This window comes from Podarcis gaigeae, assembly GCF_964106915.1.
Source record: "Podarcis gaigeae genome assembly, chromosome: 3".
Lineage (NCBI taxonomy): Eukaryota > Metazoa > Chordata > Lepidosauria > Squamata > Lacertidae > Podarcis > Podarcis gaigeae.
In genome coordinates, this window is record NC_139680.1 from 91,305,649 (window position 1) to 91,329,992 (window position 24,344).

The 24,344-nt window shown below is 40.7% G+C and overlaps 1 protein-coding gene across 10 annotated transcripts in view; it reads right to left on the reverse strand.

Annotated features, from left to right (window-relative positions):
• Positions 1-24,344, reverse strand: part of DNAH14 (dynein axonemal heavy chain 14) — a 132,102-nt gene that overhangs the window by 18,359 nt on the left and 89,399 nt on the right. For 8 of the 10 annotated variants that reach the window (XR_014562723.1, XR_014562724.1, XM_083732930.1 and 5 more), the window contains 17 exons: positions 23,529-23,690; positions 21,107-21,295; positions 20,297-20,475; positions 18,803-18,911; positions 16,602-16,727; positions 15,096-15,190; positions 14,369-14,528; positions 11,373-11,504; positions 10,221-10,316; positions 8,145-8,285; positions 7,307-7,522; positions 6,617-6,844; positions 4,382-4,503; positions 3,756-4,000; positions 2,619-3,058; positions 2,331-2,526; positions 497-706 (listed from right to left, as the gene is read on the reverse strand). Coding sequence is in view for 6 of the 10 variants with exons in the window: in XM_083732930.1 (XP_083589056.1) it covers positions 497-706; positions 2,331-2,526; positions 2,619-3,058; positions 3,756-4,000; positions 4,382-4,503; positions 6,617-6,844; positions 7,307-7,522; positions 8,145-8,285; positions 10,221-10,316; positions 11,373-11,504; positions 14,369-14,528; positions 15,096-15,190; positions 16,602-16,727; positions 18,803-18,911; positions 20,297-20,475; positions 21,107-21,295; positions 23,529-23,690 (3,046 nt within the window). In the remaining 4 variants the exon portion in view is untranslated. The remainder of the gene's footprint in view (positions 1-496; positions 707-2,330; positions 2,527-2,618; positions 3,059-3,755; positions 4,001-4,381; positions 4,504-6,616; positions 6,845-7,306; positions 7,523-8,144; positions 8,286-10,220; positions 10,317-11,372; positions 11,505-14,368; positions 14,529-15,095; positions 15,191-16,601; positions 16,728-18,802; positions 18,912-20,296; positions 20,476-21,106; positions 21,296-23,528; positions 23,691-24,344) is intronic. The other 2 variants (XR_014562721.1, XR_014562722.1) reach the window with 1 other exon arrangement.

Genomic DNA, 24,344 nt, shown 5'->3' on the forward strand with positions numbered 1-24,344 from the left:
TGTAGAATAGCTCTTGTTCTTCAAGAGAGGAGTAGAAACAATTGGCTGGGAAGCTAGAGGGTCAGAGCGATGCTTGATTTCTGTCTGAATCCAAGGCAAGCAAGACCCTAATACTGTTGACTCCTCCACTGGAGGCTCAGGTTGTATATATGTGTAAATAAAGACATTGCAATCTCTGATGTAACCCTATTCCAAAGGAAACACGAACCCCAGGTATATGCCAGAAACCCCTGGAATCTCACACCACTCGAGAGATTGGGGTGGCATGCAACATTATAAAAGCCTTTTGTGGACTGGAGTCTCACTACATCAGATGCATGGATTGTGATTCTAAGTTGTCAGGTGCAAATTTCCAATGCTCTCTCATCCAAAGGACACTAACCCCAGGAGCATTGCTTCTTCAATTTTTCATGGTTTGGGGACACAGGGAGTGTTTTCAACAATAGGTTAGAAAGGCATGCTGAAAATCAACACATAGTTTTACATCAACACTTACCTTGCCTTGGTGACACTGGTCTATAGCTTGTACCCATCAAATAATATACATTCTGACTATTTAGAAAAGCTCTCCATTGCTGAGAATTTGTTGAAAGGGAATCACACAACAGGCTGAATGCTGGCATGTGAGTGCTCATGTACCTGCATTCTTTCCACATCATGTCAGTAATCCAATGGAGTGGAGGAGTTTTCTTGAATGTACGTGAACCTAATTGAGGAATAATAATTATATTATACATTTAATTAGTGTACATATCTACTTTTGAGATTTGCAGTCCTGGAATGCCTAAGATTTAAGTTCAATGGATTCCAATCAGGCCTGCTCTCAGATAAATGGGTATAGGATTGCAGCCCTAGAGGAAGTTGCTTATACTCAGAAATTGGCCGTACACAATACAACAGTATTCCATTGATATTACTTCCACTTTGTTTGAACTTCTGTCAAAAACTACAACACAATAGGGAAGATTCTAACACTTGTTAAATTCAGAATTTAAGTGCAATAGTTCCTTAGTAATTCACCCCAAATCTTTATAACTATTCTTAAAATAATTATAATCACTATAAATGGAGGTGTCTGTCTACATGTGTCTCCAGACTGTCTGTATTTTGAAGGAAGGATTCATACCTGGAAATTTAGGTTTTCACAATTAAAGTGGATTAAATCACTCGATCAGCCTAGTACGACAATTTCTTTAAAAAGAAGCAGACTTTTTGGTGTTAGAATCAATGAAAGATCAATGGGGTGGGGAAACATCCACAAGCCCATCAGAATGAATGCTTAATAAATACCAGATATAATCTAATCTCTAGGTGAGATTTGTGCAAGGAATTAACGATAGCTCAATATATTGGAGGAGGTACACAACTACTTTTTTGGTAGCTTGTCCTATGGTCCTCTAACTGTTGTTTTTTAGTTCATGGATGGCAGGAGTGCCAAGTATAGGGGGTCCTGGGGGCTCAAGCATCCTCAAAAAGCTTGTTCTGGGTGCTCAGCACCCACACCGCAGGGCCCCTGACACAACTTCTGGTGCCTCGCAAAGCACCAGAAGTCACATCTGAGGCATTGTGAAACCTCAGGTATGCTGTCCAAGGCCTTACAAGACCTCAAAACGGAACTCAGGTTCTGAGGCCATGGGGTACATGACATCATGACGTCACATCACAGTGTGTGCTGGGCACCCATAACCTGGGCCCCAAGTGTTTCTTCCATCCCCACAAGTCCATGATATCTGCATTGCAGGAGGTTGGACCAAGTGACCCTTTGGGACCTTCCATCTCTACAATTCTACCCATTGAAGTGCCTTTACTTGAGTTTAGAAATTAGAAAAGGGCATGCCTAATTAGTACATCTTTAAAAAATGAAAAACATTTTTTTCCTTAGATTTTTCACTTTCCATCATTGCCAAATTTCATTCTCACTTGTAGAGACAGGGAAAAAAAATCTGTGTTTGAAGTATAACAGATCTTAAGAATCTCTAATGTGAGGGAACAATGGAAATTTTAAAGATATTGCACTGGACTCAGGCTACCCGTGGGCAGAAGCTGCCTGTGGGAAGTTCTATTTGAAGAAGGGGTATAAGTGGCAATTTGCCGTTTTGTGCTTCCTGAAAAGGTACTCTGAAGGATTAGAGGACCCTCCAAACATAATGGGGGCGGTGCTGGGGACTGCAGGGGAAACAGCATATATCAATTATCTCCTACTGGGAGTTTCCACTGATGTGTCTTTTCTGCAAGTAAAAGGAGCTGTTTTAGAAATGGCAAGTCTATTTCTGAGAGGTGCCTGAGAGACCAATTTGACCTATACATTTACTGAATGTGGCCTTCTTTACCAGTAGTCTCAGAGTCCTGCGTGTCCATAATATTTGCCATTATGCTAGAATGAAGGAAGAAGTTCCACTGATTCTCTGGTATAAATCCAAGCTTGTTAGTAAATAGATTTCCATCATACTTATTTTTCATAATTGCTGTACACATCAGAAAAGCAAAGCATAGCTGATTCTCACTGAACAGAGCTGAAGAAACTCTCTGTTGAATAAGAAATTTAATTAAAACACATTATATTTTACAGATACTAGTATTAGCCAAAAATCATTTGTGTAATAAATTCAGGTACACACCTTATAAACATTTTTTGTTAATTTCTCTATTATAGCATTAATATGTCCTTGGAAATTGACTGCGATATTCTCTATTTCGTTCTCATCTTCTCTGGTGAGAAGTCTCTCTGATTGAGTCCTAAAAACTGACCGAGGCTTAAAAATTCCTGGGGCACTCAACGAAACCCCAATTTTTACTTTGAGTATGTACTCTACAGAGTCTTCAAAGATCTTATGAAACCACTCCAGGGGAAACTGATACATATAGTTGATATGAGAAAGATCTGATACTACAAAGTAGAGGATGGCGCCATGAGTTGCAATAGGAAGATAGCTTTCACGCAGTGCCTCTATTTTAACTTCTGTTGCTGCAGATGCTTCAACACGCTCAAAAATTTCTGTTGAGGTAATTTTAGATCTTTGCAAATTGTCAATAAGGTCTTCATCATCTAGAATATGTCCTACAATTTAAAGGAAGTTTACTTCATTTGTGGTGTAGAAATAAATCAAATAATGCATTATTGATTAAATATCCACTCTTCTGTAAAAATGCTTTTTAATAAACTGGACTGTAATTGTGGATAAATCTAGTAAAAGAAACAAGGAACTTTTATGCTGCCCTTTAGTTACAGTATCTCCCAGTATGGCTAAAGTAAAATCCATAACAATAATAAGCAGGGTGAACAAGAACATCAATTAAATTAAATCAGAACAATACAACTATCAGATTAAACTGAACACAGATGACAAGGCCTGGGCAAGAACAAAAGGTCCAAATTTGTTGCTAGTTACTACTGCCCTAATATCTAAATGCAGGAGGGGTTGGAAGAGGGCCTCTGGGTTGATTTCAGTATTTGGCCAGGTTTGTGTGAGAGGTGGTCCTTTAATTACAATTAGAATGGTTTGCAATTTAATTTGCACAGCAATGAGATAGATTAGGTTGAGAGCTTCATAGATGAGTGGGAATCTGAACCAGAACATCCAAACTAACATTCTAACCTCTGCCTGACACACAGAAATCATTGCAGATTACCTTATCCATGTCATTTCATATAAAAAACAATTCATTTAATTTGTAATTTATTTAGTTACAGGTGCCTATAATTTGTTCAAAACATATGGATGACATTTCAAGGATTTCTGTACATTTTTCATTACCATCTGTTTTTTGGAGAAGCCTAAGTGACTTCTGTTCCAGTTCACGAAGTGTTATTAGGTCAGCAGATATGCTTTCTAGCAACTCACAACGCCGGTGTTCAACCTCTGGTTTCTCCTTAATTAGAACAGTAGATAAAAGCTGATCTTGCAAACCTTCAAATGTTACAGTGAAATTTATCATTGTCACAATACTGCATATTGCTGGCAGAAAATGGGGGTTGGGTTTTTGTGTTGTCAAGTATAATCTGAAACAATAATTAACAATAACATCAGGTGTGAGGCAAGTAAAGACATAGCTGAGTCAAACAAATATAGCTAATTTAAAATATAGTTAATTTCAATTTACATAAGTAAAAAATTATATAGTGGTACCTCGGTTTAAGAACAGTCCTTAATACGAATGATTCGGTTTACGAACTCCGCAAAACCAGAAGGAGTGTCCCAGTTTGAGAACTTTACCTTGGTCTAAGAACGGAATCCAAACAGTGGAAGGGCACTGGCGGCGGGAGGCCTCACTAGGGAAAGCGTGCCTTGGTTTAAGAATGGTTTTGGTTTAAGAACAGACTTCCGGAATGGATTAAGTTCGTAAACAGAGGTACCACTGTATCACAGAAAAGAACAGTTACCTGAAGTTTTGGCTGCACTCAATTTCAGAATCTCCTATTCTAATGAAGTCTTGCCCTGATTTGTTGTAGATTTCCTTTTTTAATATTGGCTTCATATTTGAATCCAGCGTTTCACTGAAATCCTACAAAGCACAAAACCAGGTGCTTAAACCTGAAATGCAGTATGTGAGGGTGTTGACATCATAGCTGGATTTATCCCCTCGATCAAAAAACCCTTGCCCACCCATCTTTTTCACCTTCTTAGGATGAGGGGACAGGGCAGGCTACTTTTGCCCCACAGCAGGCAGTGAGAATGAGAGGACAAGATGAAAGATGTGAACAGGGAGGTGTAGCAGCTGCAGAACAATCTGCAGTTTGCAGATCCAGGCAGAAGTCATTGCGTGGACAGGCGGAGTCCCCAGATCCCGAGCGGTCCCCCCCGTCATGTGGAATAACGAGTCAAGACAACATGCTATGGGATTAAATTGGGCACAACTTTATTAAATTTCAAATGTGGGTAGACCTTGGCTCAGGCATTGGGCGTTTTCCCTCCCCAGCCCCCAGCCGGGGACCTAGGGAGCATCAGGGTTATCCAGTGTGTGGGGGGGGGGATGGGCCGGCTCTGGAGAACATATGTTCAAGCAGAGATAGCCACCCCCGTTACGCCACCGCCGCAGGGGAGAGCAATGACGACCTTTCGGCGTACGGTCAAAGCCTCCCTTCATAAACCCCTTTAACGGGGAACCCTGGTATCGCCGCCACAAAGAGGAAGATGGACTAAAGGATTCCGCCCAAGGCCTGATACCGCCAAAGTTGTGACGTTTTGCTACGGGAAAGGCGAAACCTGCCAATGCAGGGAAATTCCTTTCCGGTCCTTTAACAGCGACCTTAACGTAGCAGCGCCCGCATACCTGTGAAGAAAAGTTAACCTGCAAAATAAGACATTAACTGAGGGTGGGTAGGGTGGGAGAAGCTCTGGAGCCAAGTGAGGATTCCCAGGTAAGATCCTCCCTCTATTATGTGGGCAGGTAATCCCTCTCCTACCTGGCCTGGTCTCCTTGGCAACGCTTCCCCCAGATGGGATTGGACAACCGACTGAGGTAGGCGGAGACCTCCAGGTATCCCACCTGAGAGAAGGCAAGCCAAGCCTATGCTGATAGAGCCGCTCCAGATCTAGGGGCTGCGCACGTCCACGCAAAGGGCGCCCCCCGTTTTAAGCGGGGACGGTCATTCTTGTTTAGGTATGACACTTCCTACTGGAGAAATGAGGCAGAATCTTCTCAATCCTTTTGCCTCTTCTGCAAGTCATCACTGTAGGCAAATTGACTGACAGAGCAAACAATTTCTCAACTACTAACCAGCCTTTCTCAACCTTGGGTCCCCAGATGTTTTGGGACTACAACTCCCATCATCCTTGACTACTGGTCCTGTGAGCTAGGGATCATGGGAATTGTAGGCCAAAACATCTGGGGGACCCAAGGTTGAGAACCACTGTGCTAATCAATGGGAAGACGGAACACTAACCCTAACAGGTAAACTAAAAGGATTGTAGAACAGACATTTATGATAACCAGAAAGAAATATTCCAGATTGACAAACCTACAACCACCTATGTAAACCAGAACCTTTTAGCCTTCAGGCAGTCAAACAGAAAAGTTCTGGGGTAGGATAGATCACCAGCCCCTGAATCACCAAGGAGTCACCAAGGGGACAACACCATCAGATTGACAAGGTCCAGGAGCCAATGAAGGACCACCAATGAAGGACCTCCAAAATTACCTTGGCCCAGAAGCAGCAGATTTTCTGGATGGTTTGATCAAGAAGACTGAAGCAAGGAAAGGCATAGAGCAAACCCTGAGGCCAATTCACCCCCAGGCAATCCACACCCCTGCCCCCAGAGATGGAAACTGAGACACAAACGTGTCTAACTAAGCACTGTACTTGGAGGCAAACAGATCCACAACTGGCTGACCCGTGTGCCAAACTGGCTGCTAAAAAACTTAATTGCCATTCTGCCTCACTGATGGCTATGTGGCTCAACCAGTGGTTGTTAACCTCTGCCAGATGTCCTATTTTCAAGCTGAGCCCATGTCAACAGTTTGTCAGTTTCCACCATCAATGCCTTTGAATAGGATCCTTGTTGATTGGCATAGTAAGTATAAGCTTGTATCTAGCATTGCTCAGGAATTCTAAGACACCCCCCCCGACCAGTTTATATAACAGATGAGTGATCAGACTCAGTGGAAGCTGAACTACCTGTAGTAGGACTGATTCACCAAGACGCATAGAGTTTTCAAGTGTTCTAAAATAATGAGCATCCGTAACACGAATTTGGCGTAGTTTACCACTCATTTGACTTATCCATTTGTACGCTTGTCTCTCTGGATCAATTAGCAAAGGATAACGTTGTCCATACATAATATGTATAGCATTTTCTGTAGAGTACTGGTCAAGTGGCAAGCCTGCATTTTGCCACTTGCGAACCTGTAAATTGTCAATTTTTAATACTTAAAGACTATTATCAACAATAATATTTGTTCCACAAATGATTTGAGTGATTCTGAATAATAACAAAAAGAAGTAAGATCGCTTGAATAAATCCCAAAAGATAATATAAATGGCAGAGGCATACTTTGGTATTACAAATTTCAAGGTCACACTGTGTGATACCAAAATTTGACGCCCCCCGCCTCTTGTCTTCAATTCTGTGTATGCACTATGTTATAATTGTGAAGATCAGCTTGGCATCCAATGGGGGGGGGGGGCTGGCTGCACTGCCCTAAATCTACCTCTGCAAATGGGGCCTTTACCTAGTTAATTAGGTAGTGCCTCAGCCAGCAAAATTAGACTCTCTAAAAAAAACCCCCCACTCTCCTAAGAAGTCTTTTAATTTAAATTTCAAAGAAAACCTTGGAAATGTCATTCCCTCTGCCCATGCATTATTACCTCATTTTTTTCTGTCATGCAATTTACTAGCGAATAATTTGGAGATACTAGAATATTGCTTTCTTTGCAGAGTTTCAGACAGTCATTCACTAGTTGCTGACGATATGATGCTGATAATACTCCACTATAGGCAACACACGCTGCTGAAACAAAGGCATCACCCACGATTCCCTTCAACCTTTGATCGAAATTATTAACAGATTCTTTCCAGCGTGCCTAGGATATAAAAAAAAAATGTTTAGGGCCAAATATCACTGGGTACTGGACAAACTAGTTTGTTTAGAAAGTATAGCACTTGCAACATAATAAACCTATGACTTGTCAGTACACAGCACATATTATAAATGATTTTGTAACAATATTTACATTTGTGTAGATACTGTATTTATGTTGGGAGTATAAGAAATAGTTTAGTGCTGTGGTATTTGTGAAAAATGCTCTCATTCTACATTTGAAGGTACATAAATAAGCAGTAATTTTTTTTAGCGATTCTTCTCAGCTTTGATTTTAGAATAGTAATGATTTTTCTTTCTCTGAAATTTATCAATAGCTCAGTGAACAATATACAGTACCTTGACACCTGTAAACAACCCTACAGTAGATGGTTAAATGCCTAACAACTTCATTACTCTTCCCCCTTTATCCTAGGGCTGTGATGTGTGGCAATGCTGATGGAAACGGCTAGCCTCTGATGGCAAACACAGAGTATACTTCTCCACAAGAATATGGGAGGTTATATGATATGGAAAAGGACCAACAGAAAAGACAGTCTGAGACAAGTAAACAATGAAGCCTAATTTTAATTAGAGTCAAACATTAGAGCAGAAAGAAGTAATACCATTTCATCCTTCAGAGCTGTGCTTAACACAGATGCACAGTGTAAACGGCGTGTTGTTTGTTCTTTTCTAGCTGCTAGCATTTCTTGCTCATCAATACTTTCTCCAAACCTCCTTTCTAAATTTTGCTGATGTTGTTCAATCTGAGGAGTTAGAAATTAAAGGAAAACGTACTATAGTGGCATATATTGCTGCTATAGATCATACTTTTTCTTTCTAGCTCTTTCTTTCAAAACTTACAAGAGGTTCTCAGTGGGTTCCTGACAAGGTACTAGACAAGACAGCAGCTACTTGCCTTCAATTCTGCTATAATTGGGTCTATACATTAAGACAGGTTGCTTATCTGTAACTGTTGTAACAGACATGTGCAATCATAGTTGTGGGTTCTGTGCAGAGCAATGCTGGGAGCTTTCTAATGCTAAGTGAAATAGTTTGGGCAAGAAGCCCATTCCCAACCCCCTGTAAGCATGAACAAAGGAGCACAGCTCCAGTCTTTCTGGTTATAGTGGGGTGGGAGAGCTGGGTGGGGGGGAAATCGCATCTGGCAACCAATGCACCACTTTGGTTTCAGATAGTCCATGGGTAGATAAGTCTAAAAAGCCCAGGACACAAACTTTCACAGCCCTCTAGCAGCTATGGTGGCTCATTTACCAGAAGTAATTTATGTCCCGGGCTTTTTAGACTCATCTATGTACTAGGGACGTGGGTAGCACTGTGGTCTACTCCACTGAACCTAGGGCTTGCTGATCGGAAGGTCAGCGGTTCGAATCCCCGCGACGGGGTGAGCTCCCGTTGCTCGGTCCCAGCTCCTGCCAACCTAGCAGTTCAAAAGCATGTCAACGTGCAATTAGATAAATAGGTACCACTCCTGCGGGAAGGTAAACGGCGTTTCCAGGCCTGGTTTCGCCAGAAGTGGCTTAGTCATGCTGGCCACATGACCCGGAAAAACTGTCTGCGGACAAACGTCAGCTCCCTCGGCCAGTAAAGCAAGATGAGCGCCGCAACCCCAGAGTCGTTCGGGACTGGACAACTGTCAGTGGTCCTTTACCTTTTCACCTATGTACTATCTGAAACCAAAGTGGCACATTGGTTGCCGGATGTGAAATACTTTGGCATTATTTTCAGCTCTCCCACCCCACTATTAGTTCCTAACAATTCATTGCAGCAGCTATAAAGGAAGCACCAGAGTAAGAGCAGGTCAAATGCAACACCTGGCACAGAGAAAGAGAATGGTGTCATGTTTCCTCACTGCAGTTCCTTCTCAAAGTCAGTGAAATGCATGGATGGGAAGAGGTAGATGGGTCGAACTAAGCACTGATAATTCAAGGAAGGGCACATGATAAAAATTCAAAAAAAATCCAAAGCACCATAAGATCCCATGCCTGCCTCAAATACATTTGAAGAGAGGCACTATATATAAATTATTGATGATGATTATGATTAGCAGTAGTACTGTAGCAAATTTGTAGGACTACACAGAGATCACAGAAGAGAACAAACACAACATTGTTTCCCATTCTACTTATCTGCAATTTTCTCTGCTTGTTATCAAACAAGCTGATTACTTATTATTCCTGGTTTCTACTATTTCACCCCCTATAATACATTTCAATATTATTTTCTTAAACATTTTGGTATACTTGCTAAGAAAAAAGAATTTTAAAATTTATATGTAAAAAGTGAATTATTTATTTAATACCCATATGTGAATATATCAGGGGAGGGGGAATGGGTCCTAGGAAAGCTGTTCTCTTCATACAATCATTATTCATACCCACACTCCAGTCCCCAGGTGGCCTTTGTCTTCACTTATTTCACACCCTTTAGGGAAGACCGAACCTAGAGCAGATCATTCTAGATGCTCATTCCTAGGCTAGATGTATCTCTGGAAAATATCTCTTGTTGCCCTCTCACTCTGCTCCTGCTGAAATACTTTTTAACAAATAAGTAGACAGATTTTTGCCTCCATAAGATTTTTTAAAATAAAACAATATATCCCAAACTGAGACAGACACAAACTTTATGTTATTTAACAAGCAATTTAATTCTATAGTATATAACAAGTAGAATTCCTTTACCAGCACTAAACTTCTTTGTTTATCAGTCAATTTTTCATGTGCAAGTTTTAGTAGCTCCTCTGCTTCAGCTACCTTCAATTGTTTTGGCTCTACAAACTATATAAGAAGATATATTTATAATTCAGCTTGAAGGAAGGAATATGGCTATACAGAACTCACTGGACAAACAGAAAAAAATATTTATGTACAATACACATATGCAAATTACACATTTTGCTTCATATGATTTCATTGAAAACAAAGTTCTTTCCTCACTTTCTTATGTTTTGGCACACTTACTGATAATGTGCCATGATTACATTTCATGCTCATCTGTCCCCACCAGCTCATGATACATTGCAGACCTGACAAAATGCATAACGCAATGACTTCCTAAATTGGAGAAACTTACCTAATAGTTGCAGTGAAGACTTGGGTATGTGGGCTAGGGGATGGAGGCTCAACATAGGGATGTTTTTTCTCTGTGGCCATCCCACGTTCAGCATAAACTGTGTTATTATCTCACATGTGCTTATAAGCAAAGTTGTAATAGAACGCACCAACACACACTTCCTTACACCTAGCCGGCTAGAATAACCATAAGTAGGAATCTGGCTTTTGTTTGTACTTATGAGAATGGCTGTGGAGGACATAAAATAATCTATCCCCAGAGCTCAGAACACGGTGTCTGTTTCTCATCACATGGTGAGGAGCTATAGTTCCCAGTTATTTTTTTTAAAAAGAAGATACTAGTAGCCCACATAGCAGAACATCCCTATTTTCATCGGAGAAATGTTGGAGGGTATGTGCATGCATGCAAAGGCATTTCCATACTAGACTTTATTCTCTTCTCCTGTACTAATAGTCTAATTTCCCCTCTGCACTGATTTGTATACATTGTAGAATATGCATATTTATACATGCAGGAGAGAAGGCAGATTGTGGCCTGTATAATTAGAAAGTTAACGTTCAAAAGGATACAGTGGTTTTGTTTTTTAACTCCTCAAATAATTTTGGCTGAAATACATTTGCAAAACTGAGCACAAATTCCTGTTTAATTCTATTTAGAATACCTCCCAGCATATACAAAATGTATTTTTAAAAGTTTTTCTTACGAGGACATTATTTTAACAACTTTTTATGATGATTCAGAAACAGTAGCTGTAAAGATACCTTTTTTACAAGGTGATAGTGATCTAAAGCTAAAACCCATTGGCACATGGAGCAGCAGGCAACAGACACAAGTCCTACTTTTAAGGGGTTGAAATCAGGCATCCTTACATATTTCTTCAACTGCAGAAGCACCTAAAATGAACACAGACCAGTTGTTAAAACCAATGACTTAAAACAATAATAGAGAGAGACTCAGCTATACAGCTGCAAATAAAGCGTTTTAAGTGTGTTTTAAGTGCAATATACAATGTGACACTAGGTGGCAATGCTGAGCCTTATGGAAAATTTCATGTAGTTTTAAAAATGCTTTTAAAAAAACAGTGCGTAGCGAATAGGAGCAGGGATGTCATCAAATATTATAGGATGGAGGTGAAATTGTCTAACAGCTCTGGAGGAGCTTTAAAAAGAAACAATTTCAAAAAAAATTGCCAGGACATTATTTGCTAACCAGTTTTGGTCAGTCCTGCTTTCATATTTTACCCAACTGAGTGACTACAACATTTAATTATTTAATGTATTTCTACCCTGCCTTCCTTCCTGCCAACCTAGCAGTTTGAAAGCATGTCAAAGTGCAGGTAGATAAATAGGTACCGCTCTGGCGGGAAGGTAAACGGCATTTCCGTGTGCTGCGTCTTAGTCATTCTGGCCACATGACTCAGAAGCTGTACACCGGCTCCCTCGGCCAATAAAGCGAGATCAGCGCGACAACCCCAGAGTCAGTCATGACTGGACCTAATGGGCAGGGGTCCCTTTACCCGGCCTTCCAGGGCAAGCCCCTACAAGGTAGCATACAATAAAATATTAAAACCTAAACAATGGACAAATCATGTAATGAACATAAATAGGTAAAGGTAAAGGGACCCCTGACCATGAGTTCCAGTCGTGACCGACTCTGGGTTTGCGGTGCTCATCTCGCTTTCTTGGCTGAGGGAGCCGGCATACAGCTTCTGGGTCATGTGGCCAGCATGACTAAGTCGCTTCTGGCGAACCAGAGCAGCGCACGAAACGCCATTTACCTTCCCGCCAGAGCGGTACCTATTTATCTACTTGCACTTTGACGTGCTTTTGAACTGCTAGGTTGGCAGGAGCAGGGACCGAGCAATTGGAGCTCACCCCGTTGCGGGGATTCAAACCGCCAACCTTCTGATCGGCAAGTCCTAGGCTCTGTGGTTTAACCCACAGCGCCACTCACGTCCACTATGTAATGAACATAGTACCAGATAAAACTCATATTTGGGGAGTGAGGGGGGAATCATTACATCCAAGACCAGATAACTTAATGACTTTGACAGCTGATATGTCAACAAATATTTAGTTACTTATGCTTACCAAAATCAGGTGAATACATAAGACTACATGAACTCAGGACTGGAGAGCTAATACATCCTATTACCCCACATCATTCCACACATTGGAAACAGTGTGAGATTTGCCCCTTTGTTCCTTTATAAATATACAAAGAAGAGTGAGTATGCCATATAAGACACAGAGGAGTAGGATGCCATAATTTGTAGCACAGAACGGGGGAGTATTTTTTTGGAATACAAAACCATTTCTTCAGGCCAATTTTTAAAAACAAAAGCAGACTTTTCCAGCTGTCTTGGTTCAACTTGAATTCTAGGCATGTCTTGTGCGTGTGATTTGGCTTTGTTCAGAGAATGACAGCATCAATGCAGTAATCAGGGATGGCCACAATGGTGCAAACCAGTGCTAATCCAAGCAAGTGTGTCACACACAGGAGGCTGTAACCGCTAATTGCTCTCTCAGAGCACCTATAATTCAGCTAAAATGAATCCTTTGTGAGTAATCCTTTAGCAAATCAAGTGTCCATTTTACATTTTTTAAATAGGTTCACATTCACCCCTTTTCAACCTGTACAGCAAGAGCACTTTACGAAAGTAAAACTTAAGTGGTTGTACAGGAAACTATGTTAGTGTGACTCAGGCTAACCCAGGAAATTTATGACGTGTGCTTTTTGTTATATAATGGCATTCATATCCAGTCCAAACATTTTGTGAAAAGCCTTTTTAGTTTTATGCTGAGGTTTGCCTATCATTTCCCCCTCTAACTAGTAGCATTTATTAATTCCAAATTTTTCAGCTTTTTGAAACCACTCTAGAAGGCTGCTCCACACTATTTTAGATGTGTTATCCAACTGAATAACCATGGGAGATGATTTCTCATTCTTTTGGAAGTAAAAGACTTTAACTTGATTCCTTCCATGCTTTTCTGCCACCACCACCCATACCCTTTGCCTCTGAACCATGCTTGTTATTTTCCTTGGGATTAATGAGGAATTCTCTACTGAGAGGCCATTGTCTTTCTAAAAGGGGAAGTTTTTCTATTCTTAAACCAGGCTAAGTGGGTTCAATGGAACCCAAATTAAAAGAGAAAAGAGGGAAACTTAAAGGAGGAGAATCACCTCAACTTTTCAGAAGTAATAGGGATCTCATTGTTACAAGAGATGACAACTTATTGTCCCAATTCATTTAGGGGCACTGAACCCCTGTCTCTCACAACAACCCATAAGTAATTGCACCTGGCTCTTGGATATAGACTTCTACCCATTTGTGAGTCTTCCACCATGTCAGTGAACATCCAACTTTGCCTCCCCAATTTACTATCAGACAGGGCAAACTTGGGATCTTAACTCTAGATAGTTTCAAATTCCTGTTTTTTCCTAACTTCATTCTTTTTAGCTCTCACAAAACCAAGACAGCCAGTACTTTGCAAGAGAACTTCCCCTTTCCTGATCGTTTCTCTTTCTTTGTAGCTTAAGATGCATTCACAGAAGGTGACCCTATACTTTTAGCCTTCTCATTTCCTATTTCTGAAATGGTAACTATGTAAACAGACCAGGAGAATAAGAGAATTGCAGTATTAGTTTGAAATGTGCACTAAAATGACGTAACTTATTGTTTAAGGTAATCTATCTGAAAATTCTTAGGTATACAATAGAAGAAACAAAAATAATATACATTGCATCCTTCTTTTACCTTTTCGGGTAGATTATCTTTGTCAAGATTAACCAATCTCTTTAGGAACCCAGGATCTGCAAGCAGTAATTTTGCTGTTGTCCAGTTAGGTTTCTTTTGAAGAAGAACACAAACTGCATTCATAACAGTAAGTACAAGTGGAGGAGGGCGAGCATACACTCTGTGCGATACAGAAGAAAAGTCAACTGAACAAAATGCACTAAATACCTTTTTTTTGTCAAAAAAGCCCCCAACAACTTTAGTTAGAGCCAGACTACTGGACGGTGGCTTATCCTGCCTCATTAATATAGTGTGATTAACATACAGCAACATTTCACATGAAAAATCTTAACACTGGAAAATACTTTGGATAGTGTTCAAAATATTTATAATTTCATGTCAGAAAGGGAACTATTGTGACTATTGACTATTGAGACATAGTAACAAAAATGAAGAAACTAGAGATAATTTGCACGTTTATTTACATAAGTAAAACATTTTAAAGTTTGTTGACAGCATTCTTCACTTCTTTTCCCTTAAAAGATATTTAAACCATGCCTACTTTAAATTACCACAGTAGTAGCAATGCTTACCTAAACCATAATGAATGAAGATGAACAGAAAAATGCTTTGAAATGCAGCAAATATGGGGCCACTAGATTTGTTGCCTTATCCAGCATGATCTGAAAACTGTACTGATTTTTAACCAAAATCAAAAGCAAACTACAAACATGAGCAATACACTTACCTAACTTCTGCAATGTGGTTTTTGTCAAGTGCATCAAGAGCAGCGACAGCTTTTTCCAAAGTTGGCATTACAGCATTGAGCTCATCTGTTGCTTGCTATATATATATAAAAAGAAAAGTTAGACTTTGATGTTTTCTTTGACAGTGTATAGCTGTACAAATGCTGTTTTGTTTTCTATTCTCTGGGTACATGCTCATATTTATAATATTTGTTTCAAGCCATCTACAGCTGAAGATGGGATTTACATATCCTAGAACCTGCAAAATTTGGGATGGAATCAGAAATTGTACAGTGGTGCCTCGCAAGACGAAATTAATTCGTTCCGCGAGTCTTTTTGTCTTGCGATGTTTTTCGTCTTGCGAAGCATGGTCCGTCGCAACTGCGCCTCTTCAAGCGGCTTTAGGAAAAAAGCGAACAAACTCGCAAGACGTTTTCGTCTTGCGAAGCAAGCCCATAGGGAAATTCGTCTTGCGAAGTGACGCAAAAACCGAAAAACCCTTTTGTCTTGCGCGTTTTTCGTTTTGCGAGGCATTCGTCTTGCGGGGCACCACTGTACTGGCTCCGTCAACATCAACTATGTTATATAACAGATTTTTGTTCCTCCCCCAAGAGCATTGTCATTTTATTGGAGAGCTCAGTGTGTCTGTCATTTGTCAAGAAGCCCATTCCACTGCCTGTTCTGCTCATTACTGATAGCGGGGCAAATTTGCAGCCTGCAGGCTGAAAGAGGTACAGGGACCATGTCATACCCTACGTCATCACACACATTTCGTACCTGGTGTAGGCGGATGTCAGTGCCCTACTTAAGAGCCAGACACCTGCTCCCCTGCCCTCTTCTCTCCACGGTAGCACCTGCCCTCTTCGGTCTCTCAGTGTGGTTTATTTGGTTGCTTCAGGACCAGCTAGGAACTTTTGGGCCTATCTAATCTTCACTTCGTAGGTCAGGCCTTTTTGCCTACTCTACACTGAATAGCTGGTTGGGGACACTTGATAGCCTGCCATGTTGTTCCATAGGTTGATCTGGCTTTCAGGTGAGTCACATTTGATGGGTGGTTAGGTACGGGCAGAGGACAGTCATGTTTCAGCCTGGTGATGCTTTTTAGGAACCTTTCAAGGGGCTGGTTTGGTCCTGAGGCTTACTCTCTGGGCACTGGGGAAAGATAGGGGCCACCCCTGAGGCCAACCTGCCTCATCTACCTGGAATCAGGCTGCAGGGTGATGGTAATGCAGTAAGGATTCCCTGCACTTCTATATGGTAAGAGCTGGGAAAGGTGGTAGGTGGAACAGCCATTTCCCCCTTCCTGCAGGCAGGGGCTGGATTGCCTAGTGGCTGCAATCTGTTAGTTTGAAGTCTTCAAGAGTTTTTCTTATGTTTAACCTTAAAATAAAGTAGCCTGAGTTCAACTCCAGCCCGTGTGTCTGTCTCTTTATTCTGCCATCTTGTCGCAAGCTGCAAATACCCAGCATGGCACAATAAAAATGAAAAACAATTGTAATATGATAAACCTGGGCATATTCTTCCACAGTCTGTGTTTCTGCAGCCATAATTTCTTCATCCTGCTTAACAATAGCTCGAACTTGCTCCACAACTAATGCATCTTTGTGAAGCTTTTCCACAAGTTCCTCTATTTCCTGGTAGGAGAGATCCATTTCTCAGTCAATTAAATTTATTGCAGAATATCTTAATCAATAATTAATCTAGTATTTTGGCTGTTTTATGAACTACTCAGCAAGTCCTTAATGTGATGGCAAAGATGACATGGTCAGTAAGTACATAAGGACTGTGCTGCTGGATCAGGGCAAAACATTCTTCTGTTCCAGCAGTAGTGTCAAGTCACATGTCCTGAAAGACTTGTAGGCATGGTGTGATATTGATAGCTATCTCCTGTTGCTTGTGCTACCACATGGTAATCAAAGGAACACCACCTTTCAGCAGGAACACATTCAGAGATGCAGGTCAAAACTGAAGGGACAGCATGCAAAGCTGTGCTATGTGGAAAACTGCAGTCAGGCCTAACTATACATTAATCCTAGTTACATGTATGAAGGGGTTAAGACAACAGAGCTGTGTTCCTAGACTCAGCTAGGTCACACACCCTTTTCTCTGATGAGAGAGAGTGGAACCTCTTCCTGTCCCTCTCCTTCTGACCAAGGAAGACGTGTCTAAGCAAGCTCCAAGTTTAGAGCAGACGCAGAAACTGCCATCTTGACCATTGGACCTGCTATTGTTCTCGTCCATTCAATCTGCCAGAGCCTGCCTTCGCATGCAGGAGATAGACAAGTCCCAAACTCACTGAGGCTTTAAGACCGATTGACTGCCCTTCATCAGGTTTAGCAAACCAGTCAAAGCACAACATGTCGCCCACCAGAGATACTGCCCATGTCAAACTCTCATTATTTAACTTTTGTATCCCATCCCTCCTAGAGACTGTGACAGAGAGCCCAAGAAACAAAGGATTAGAGTGAAGGCATATCAATTTAAAACCCATGCTCAGTCACTGCAAAGTCCTATAGGAAAAAATAATACAATATACAGGCCTAAGTTACTTTTTTAATGGGAAGACTTAATTAAATCTGTACTATTTACATGTTACTGCCCAACTTTTCAGAACAGAAGTCTCCTTTTTATATTTTAAAAAAACCAGGGAAAAGCAGCTTGTGGGGGAGCCAGAAAGTTTGACCAACTAACCTCATTTGTGCAGAGGAAGAGGAAAAACTCTGCCACAGCTTCAGGGGGTGATGAGGGTAAAGGCACTCCCTCTAGGTAGCTGTAGATGGGCTTGCTCATCCTAGGAGTAAGATTGGAGCAGCCAGGGAGTGAGGTTGGGGAAAGAATGTGCATTTACTAGCTTCTAAATGAAAGGTGGAATGCTTGGGAGCTGTGTCTTTGGTGTGAGCAACACCGGTGCTATTTTGTGGCTGTACTATTTTATATTGTTTCAGTTGACTTAACGTATCATTAAAAAAAAAAAAAAAAAAACCCAGCCTGCTCACTGAGCCTATCTACCTAAACAAGAATGCAAAAATAAATGATATATATGAAAAAAAAATCCTTATTCAAGCGGGATATTAAATGACATGCTGTCACTAACAAGGGTTGGCAACCTGGAGTCATGGGCACCAGTTAAGATCTCTGTGGGCCCTGGGATGATTATCTCTGTTAAAAGGTGGGTCCAAAGGTAGTTGGTATTGCTTGGTATTTGATGTTAACTTCTGTACATTGTTTTTTCTTTGTTTGTTTTTCAAGCTTGAATAAAAATAGCTTCAGATAGATAGATAGATAGATAGATAGATAGATAGATATGCAAAGAACATCGGGACATAGTTTCCCAAATGAGCATCTAAGACAGGGTAGTCCATGTGGTGCTGTCCAAATGTTGTTGAACTACAACACCCATCATCCCCAACTACTGACGGTGCTGAATGGGGTTGATGGGAGGTGGAGTTCAACAAAATTAGCTAACCTTAATCTAAGGTCTATCTATGGCAGAGTAACTACTGTCAAAAGCTCTGCCTCTTATCTATTTTTAATTATTGTTTTCAAATGATCATTTGCTATTAATATTGTACTGTTTACCGGTAACCAGGCCACATATAAATCTATATAAAATAAAGCTTATATGCTCTAAATTTTGAAATGAATCTAGATACTGTAGATCACTAAATGTTTTGAAAGAACAACAAAGCAGATTTGAATGAAATTTTACCTTTGATTTTTTCTCTATTTGAGGACCAAGGACAAGTAACTCATTTTGCATAACTGTAATCTGTGAGGTTGCTTCTAGTATTTTGGTCAGACCAGAATGATAGCAAGTTCTAAAATTAAAAATAGTTAAAATCCAATCACAGTCTGGTCTGGTCTGTTCCATATATTGAAATAGTCGTATATTATGTTTGCTTGCATGACAATAGCATTTTGCAAGACACTGTAAATCTGTGGGCTCCCAGAGAGACTATTGTAGCAGCTTTGCTCCTCTTCGGTTCATTTTGCTGCTGCACTGAAAGGTTTGTTCACAGTTATAAAGGTAAAGGTAAAGGTACCCCTGCCTGTACGGGCCAGTTGTGTCCGACTCTAGGGTTGTGCGCCCAACTCACTTAAGAGGCTGGGGGCCAGCGCTGTCCGGAGACACTTCCGGGTCACGTGGCCAGCGTGACGAAGCTGCTCTGGCGAGCCAGCACCAGCGCAGTGCACGGAAACGCCATTTACCTTCCCACTATAAAGCGGTACCTGTTTATCTACTTGCACTTAAGAGTGCTTTCGAACTGCTAGGTGGGCAGGAGCTGGGACCGAACGACGGGAGCTCACCCCGCCGCGGGGATTCAAACCGCCGACAATACTATTGGCAAGTCCTAGGCGCTGAGGTTTTACCCACAGCGCCACCCACATCCCTGTTCACAGTTATAGGTCACAGTTATTGAGAAGAGGGCTCAACCACAAGTCCCAGATAGGATGACATGCTAAACCAAACTTTGATTAAGCACAGAATTTGCAGTAAAAAGGATCAGGGAGGAACAAAGAGGCTGTGAGCTCCTCTCTGGGAGCGAGCACATTCATATGGTTTTGTCATGCCACATTTGGGCTTACTGTATTGTGCAAACCAGATAATTGTAAATGAATCTGCGTCTCCTGAGCTAACTGACAGTTATAAGCCTCTGAACTATTGGAGCAGTTATGTATACATAGGGTTATGCCGAATCTGACAATTTCTGTTTCTTTCTGTTTCTTATTTTTCCAGTCTTCAGTTATCCACATTTCTACATCCCTTTGGAATATTTTATTTAAAAGTCCTCATGAAAATTCATCAGCATTTTGGTGCATAATTCTCCAAATATATATATTTTCTATACAATGTTGCTTAATATCCATGTTTATGTACGCAATTTCCCCTAATATAATGCATTTTGTATCTTATTTTCATCAGCATATGCATTTCTATGTACATTTTACTCTAGCATATACATTTTTGGGCACATTGCTTAGGTGGAGATATTGCATTGCAAAATTTGTACAGAAGCGTGGGTTTAGAAGGGTGGCTACATTTTGGTTCACATATTGTTACTGAAAGTGCAAATTAAATAAATTTAAACTGAGCTGACTAAATTTATTATCAATCCCTGCCTATGGACGAGGTCCATCCTAAGTCAGGGAGGCTGGATGGTCTGCCATTTCAAAGCTAAGGCTGTGTTGTATTGTTTCATACCTGTCAGTCATAATTTTCTCTTTCATTGACTTCAGTATGGTTGAAAAGGTGTTTATGAACTGTAGATAACTATTGGGAGTGATGTAGTAATGCCTTTTAGTTTCCTTCAAGTACTTTTCAGTTATGATAGATACATTTTTATGAATATTAACACATATCTGAACAAGCACACTTAAGTTCTGGAAAGAAACACAAAAAGGAAAAGAATATATATTTATATCACATTTCTGTTTAAGGACATTTTGTTTGTAGTGTATTATGATAAATGATAAAACATGTATTCCTTACGTGACTGCTGTTCTGTACTTGCCTCTTTAGATAACCAAACTAATGGGATGTGCACATAACATAACTTTGAATATTGCAGCACTCTGATTACAGGCATTCCTGCCCCTCCCCCAGTTAATCCTATTCAAGCAAACATCAGAGATGAAGCCGGTATTCTTCTAGACAACATCGTGATATAGACAACAAAAGTAGGGACATCTTACTTACCATTTTAATTCACCTCAAGTAATAGAGTTATAGATGCCCTCCATATGTTTTAGACTATAACTCCCATCATCCCTAACCATTGGTTATGCTCTTGGACTGATGATGATTGTGGTGTAAAACATCTGGAGGGCTTCACATTGACTACTCCTGCTTTAAAACCTTGTCCTGAATTTACAAAAACAGATTAGAATAATATATGCAAAGTTTGAATTTGTACCAAATGCTTATTGAAAATCAACATGACCTCACTAGTGAGAACTATAACAAAATATGAAATTACAGTTTACCACATGTTAAAATGTACAAATACGCTACCTGATTCTGAAATGTGTTGTCCTGTTTAAAATAACTTTGTGCAACATGGCAAAGGGCTTCTTCAGGCCAAGTGTCATACCAGTCAACTGTACAGCAATTAATAGTGGCAGGATATGTCCGACAACGCTGACGGAAGGTCAGTCCTGCATAACTTGTTGTCAAAACAATATGAAGATTGCTACGTACTTTCTGAAAAAGATTTAATCATTTGTGGAAAACTTCACCCATATATATCATTTTTCAAAATTATGCATGCAGGAATGTTTAGATTGTCATATTAGTGGTCAATCAAATGCACACATGCTAATTCCCCCCCCCCCTTTTATCAAGAGAGATTCACATATATATTCCTCTTAATTTACATTAATAGTATACTATAACCTCCTATTTATTATTTATAGCTAAAAAGTCTGTCATATACTTTGAAAGTTATACCTTCCCTCCCTCAGCAACTTAATGTTAAACAGCATGAAGAACAAGGTAGGACCCCATGGAGCTCTCAAAAACATGAGGTTGAGAAGCAGTCCCCCAGCATTGCCTTTCTGGGGCCTACTTGTCAGCTAAAACTAAATGGAGCCCTCAAGTCCCATTTATTGTAGATGGTACAGAAGAATGCCACGGTCAATGGTCCAGCAAAAGCAATAGTAATCCTTGCCTAGTTACTGACGTAGATAAGGTGATCAAGGCCATTTCAGGCCTGAACCCAGATTGTAAGGGAAGCAATCAGCATCAACCAAGAAAGTTGAGACACCATTACTTATTTAAGCCTCTTGCTCAGGGGTCCTCAAACTACGGTCCGCAGGCTGGATCTGGCCCGCCAGGGTCCTAAATCCTGCCTGCCCGGCCATTGCAGAACCCGTCGCGAAAGTGTTGAGGAGGAGACTCAAGCAGCAGCGGCTCTGCTCAAGAAGCCATGCCTGGTTTACCTCAGCACGCGGGGACTGACTGAGCGGGCAGTTGCCCCCCAATCAAGTAAATAAATAAGAAAACTTAAGTAACTGACCATTTGCTTCACAGATAACTTGGTTCTGCCCCCCCCAACCTAAAGCCTGCTCCCCTTAACACAAATCCTGGCTACACCCATGTCCTGGACCTTGCATTAAATGTGTCAAATATAAGTGATTTTATCAGCAAAGTATTTAACAAATCAGTCACAGCAGGCCATCCTTCAGATTCAGTTGTGAAGTTCGGGAAATGGACTGGGATCTCTGTACTTCCTGAAGCCTGCATTTCCTGCCTATGGATATTATATGGCAGTATCTATCCTTCTGGTGTACTATTTTTTAAGGGAGAACTAATGATCCCTTCACCACTTAAAACAGCTCTACTGGCTGCCACTGAGTCAATGCAGTGGAAGAGCAAGATGTTTTGCCACAGAGTAGGCTCTAAAGTGTATTAAGCAAGACTCCTTCAGTCTTACAGGATGTTTGAGCTCTGGCCAATGGGAGAGGGCCCACAGAATGATTGTGCCTTCAATAATTTGTTCAATGTTTGATGCTGTCGGACAGGATCTTGTGAAGGATTCTTTACTAAATCCTCCAACCAGACCATGCATGTTCATGCACAGGATGAAGTAGAACAAGCCGCCCGGACTAAGGTCCCAACAGTAGGCTGCCCAGTTTCTGTTCTTTAATCTTGTAATCTTCTTCCTGAAGCTGCCATTAATGGCGATGGTTGAAACCCCCAAATAAATAACAGGGACTGCAAGTAACAAAAATGGTAAATATGAAATAAAGGGGTTGGGAAAGTAGCCGGAACAAAAATGAAGAAGCCAAACAGCAGAAGAAAATGAAAGGCAGTTTTTGGTTTTGTTTTTTTGGAAAAGAAGGAAAGCAGTAAGAGGATCAAAGCCAGAATTGAATTAAAAGGCAAGAGAGTGGCTTTTCAGATCTTTGACAGAACCTCTGAATGAGATAGCAGGGAAATCCATTGCAGGCATCTGGAAACCAATTGGATCTATTTTTTTCAGAATGGCTATTGCATTTCCCTTCCATCTTTTTTTTTGTTTTGTTCCACCACTCCAACATTCATCCAGCATTTTGTGCCCACTGAGCATTTTCACTGAGTTGTTCTCAAATTCCTCCCCCTCACATAGAAAGAAATGGGCTTAATTCCTTCCCCCATTCACTTTTTTGTGGGGAAGTACGTGTCCAATAAGCTTAGTGATACCTCAGTCACTTGTGGATTGTGATGTTTTAGCTACAAAAAGATCCACTCAGAGAATGAGTTGCATATAGGACTTCAAAATGATACATGCAACATAAATTGAATTTTAAATACAAAACCATTAGGGTCTGGCACTGTTTCCACTAAATTAAATATGACAATAGTGCTCCGAAAGGTTTGCATACATGAAGCTGAGGTAAATGTGTTTAAACACATTCTCTCCAGTATGTTTGTACTGATATATTTAAAATGTTACCTGTAAGAAAAATGAGTAGATATCATCGATTGTGTTAGAGTACTTAGCCTTTTCAGCAACAGATACAAGTGGTACCATGATGTTATCCAGCTCATCCTTCTCAAATAAATTGGGCACTTGTCCTGATTTCAGGATACAACTCAGGTCCTCTAAAAATGCCTCCTATAAAAAAAATGATATTAATTAGCAATCTGCTCAGGGCTAGTTAGTTTGCCAAATAACTAAGACAGCCTTCACCAACAACATGCCCTCCAGATGTTTTGGGCTACAACTCCCATCATCTCTATCTGCTGTATTGTTTTTAACACTCGATTGGGAGCCGCCCAGAGTGGCTGGGGAAACTCAGCCAGATGGGCAGGGTATAAATAATAAATTATTATTATTATTAATAGTAGTAGTAGTAGTAGTAGTAGTATTGTTATTATTAATACCCAGCAGAGCCATGTGGCTGCAAGAGATGGGAATTGTAGTCCAAAACATCCAGAGGTCATGCTGAAGTTTCCAAACCATCTTCAGAGTCAGCCCCATATATAATTCCCTGCATTATATGTAATCTTGTGACCAGAGGATAGACGGCAGAAGTTAGGCTATCCCTGCCCATATAGGAGTGCAGCTGGGTCACCAGCTGAAGCTGATGGGTTCAAGCCACTGAGGCCACCTGAGTTTCAAATGACAGCAATGTATCCAGAAGTACACTCAAGCTGTGCACCCACTCCTTCAGCCAAAAAAACCTCATTTCAATCAATGTTAACAGGTGTACCTACTATTAAAGCACCAATCTGAAAATTTTGGTTTCTCTTTAGTTCCCCCCCACCT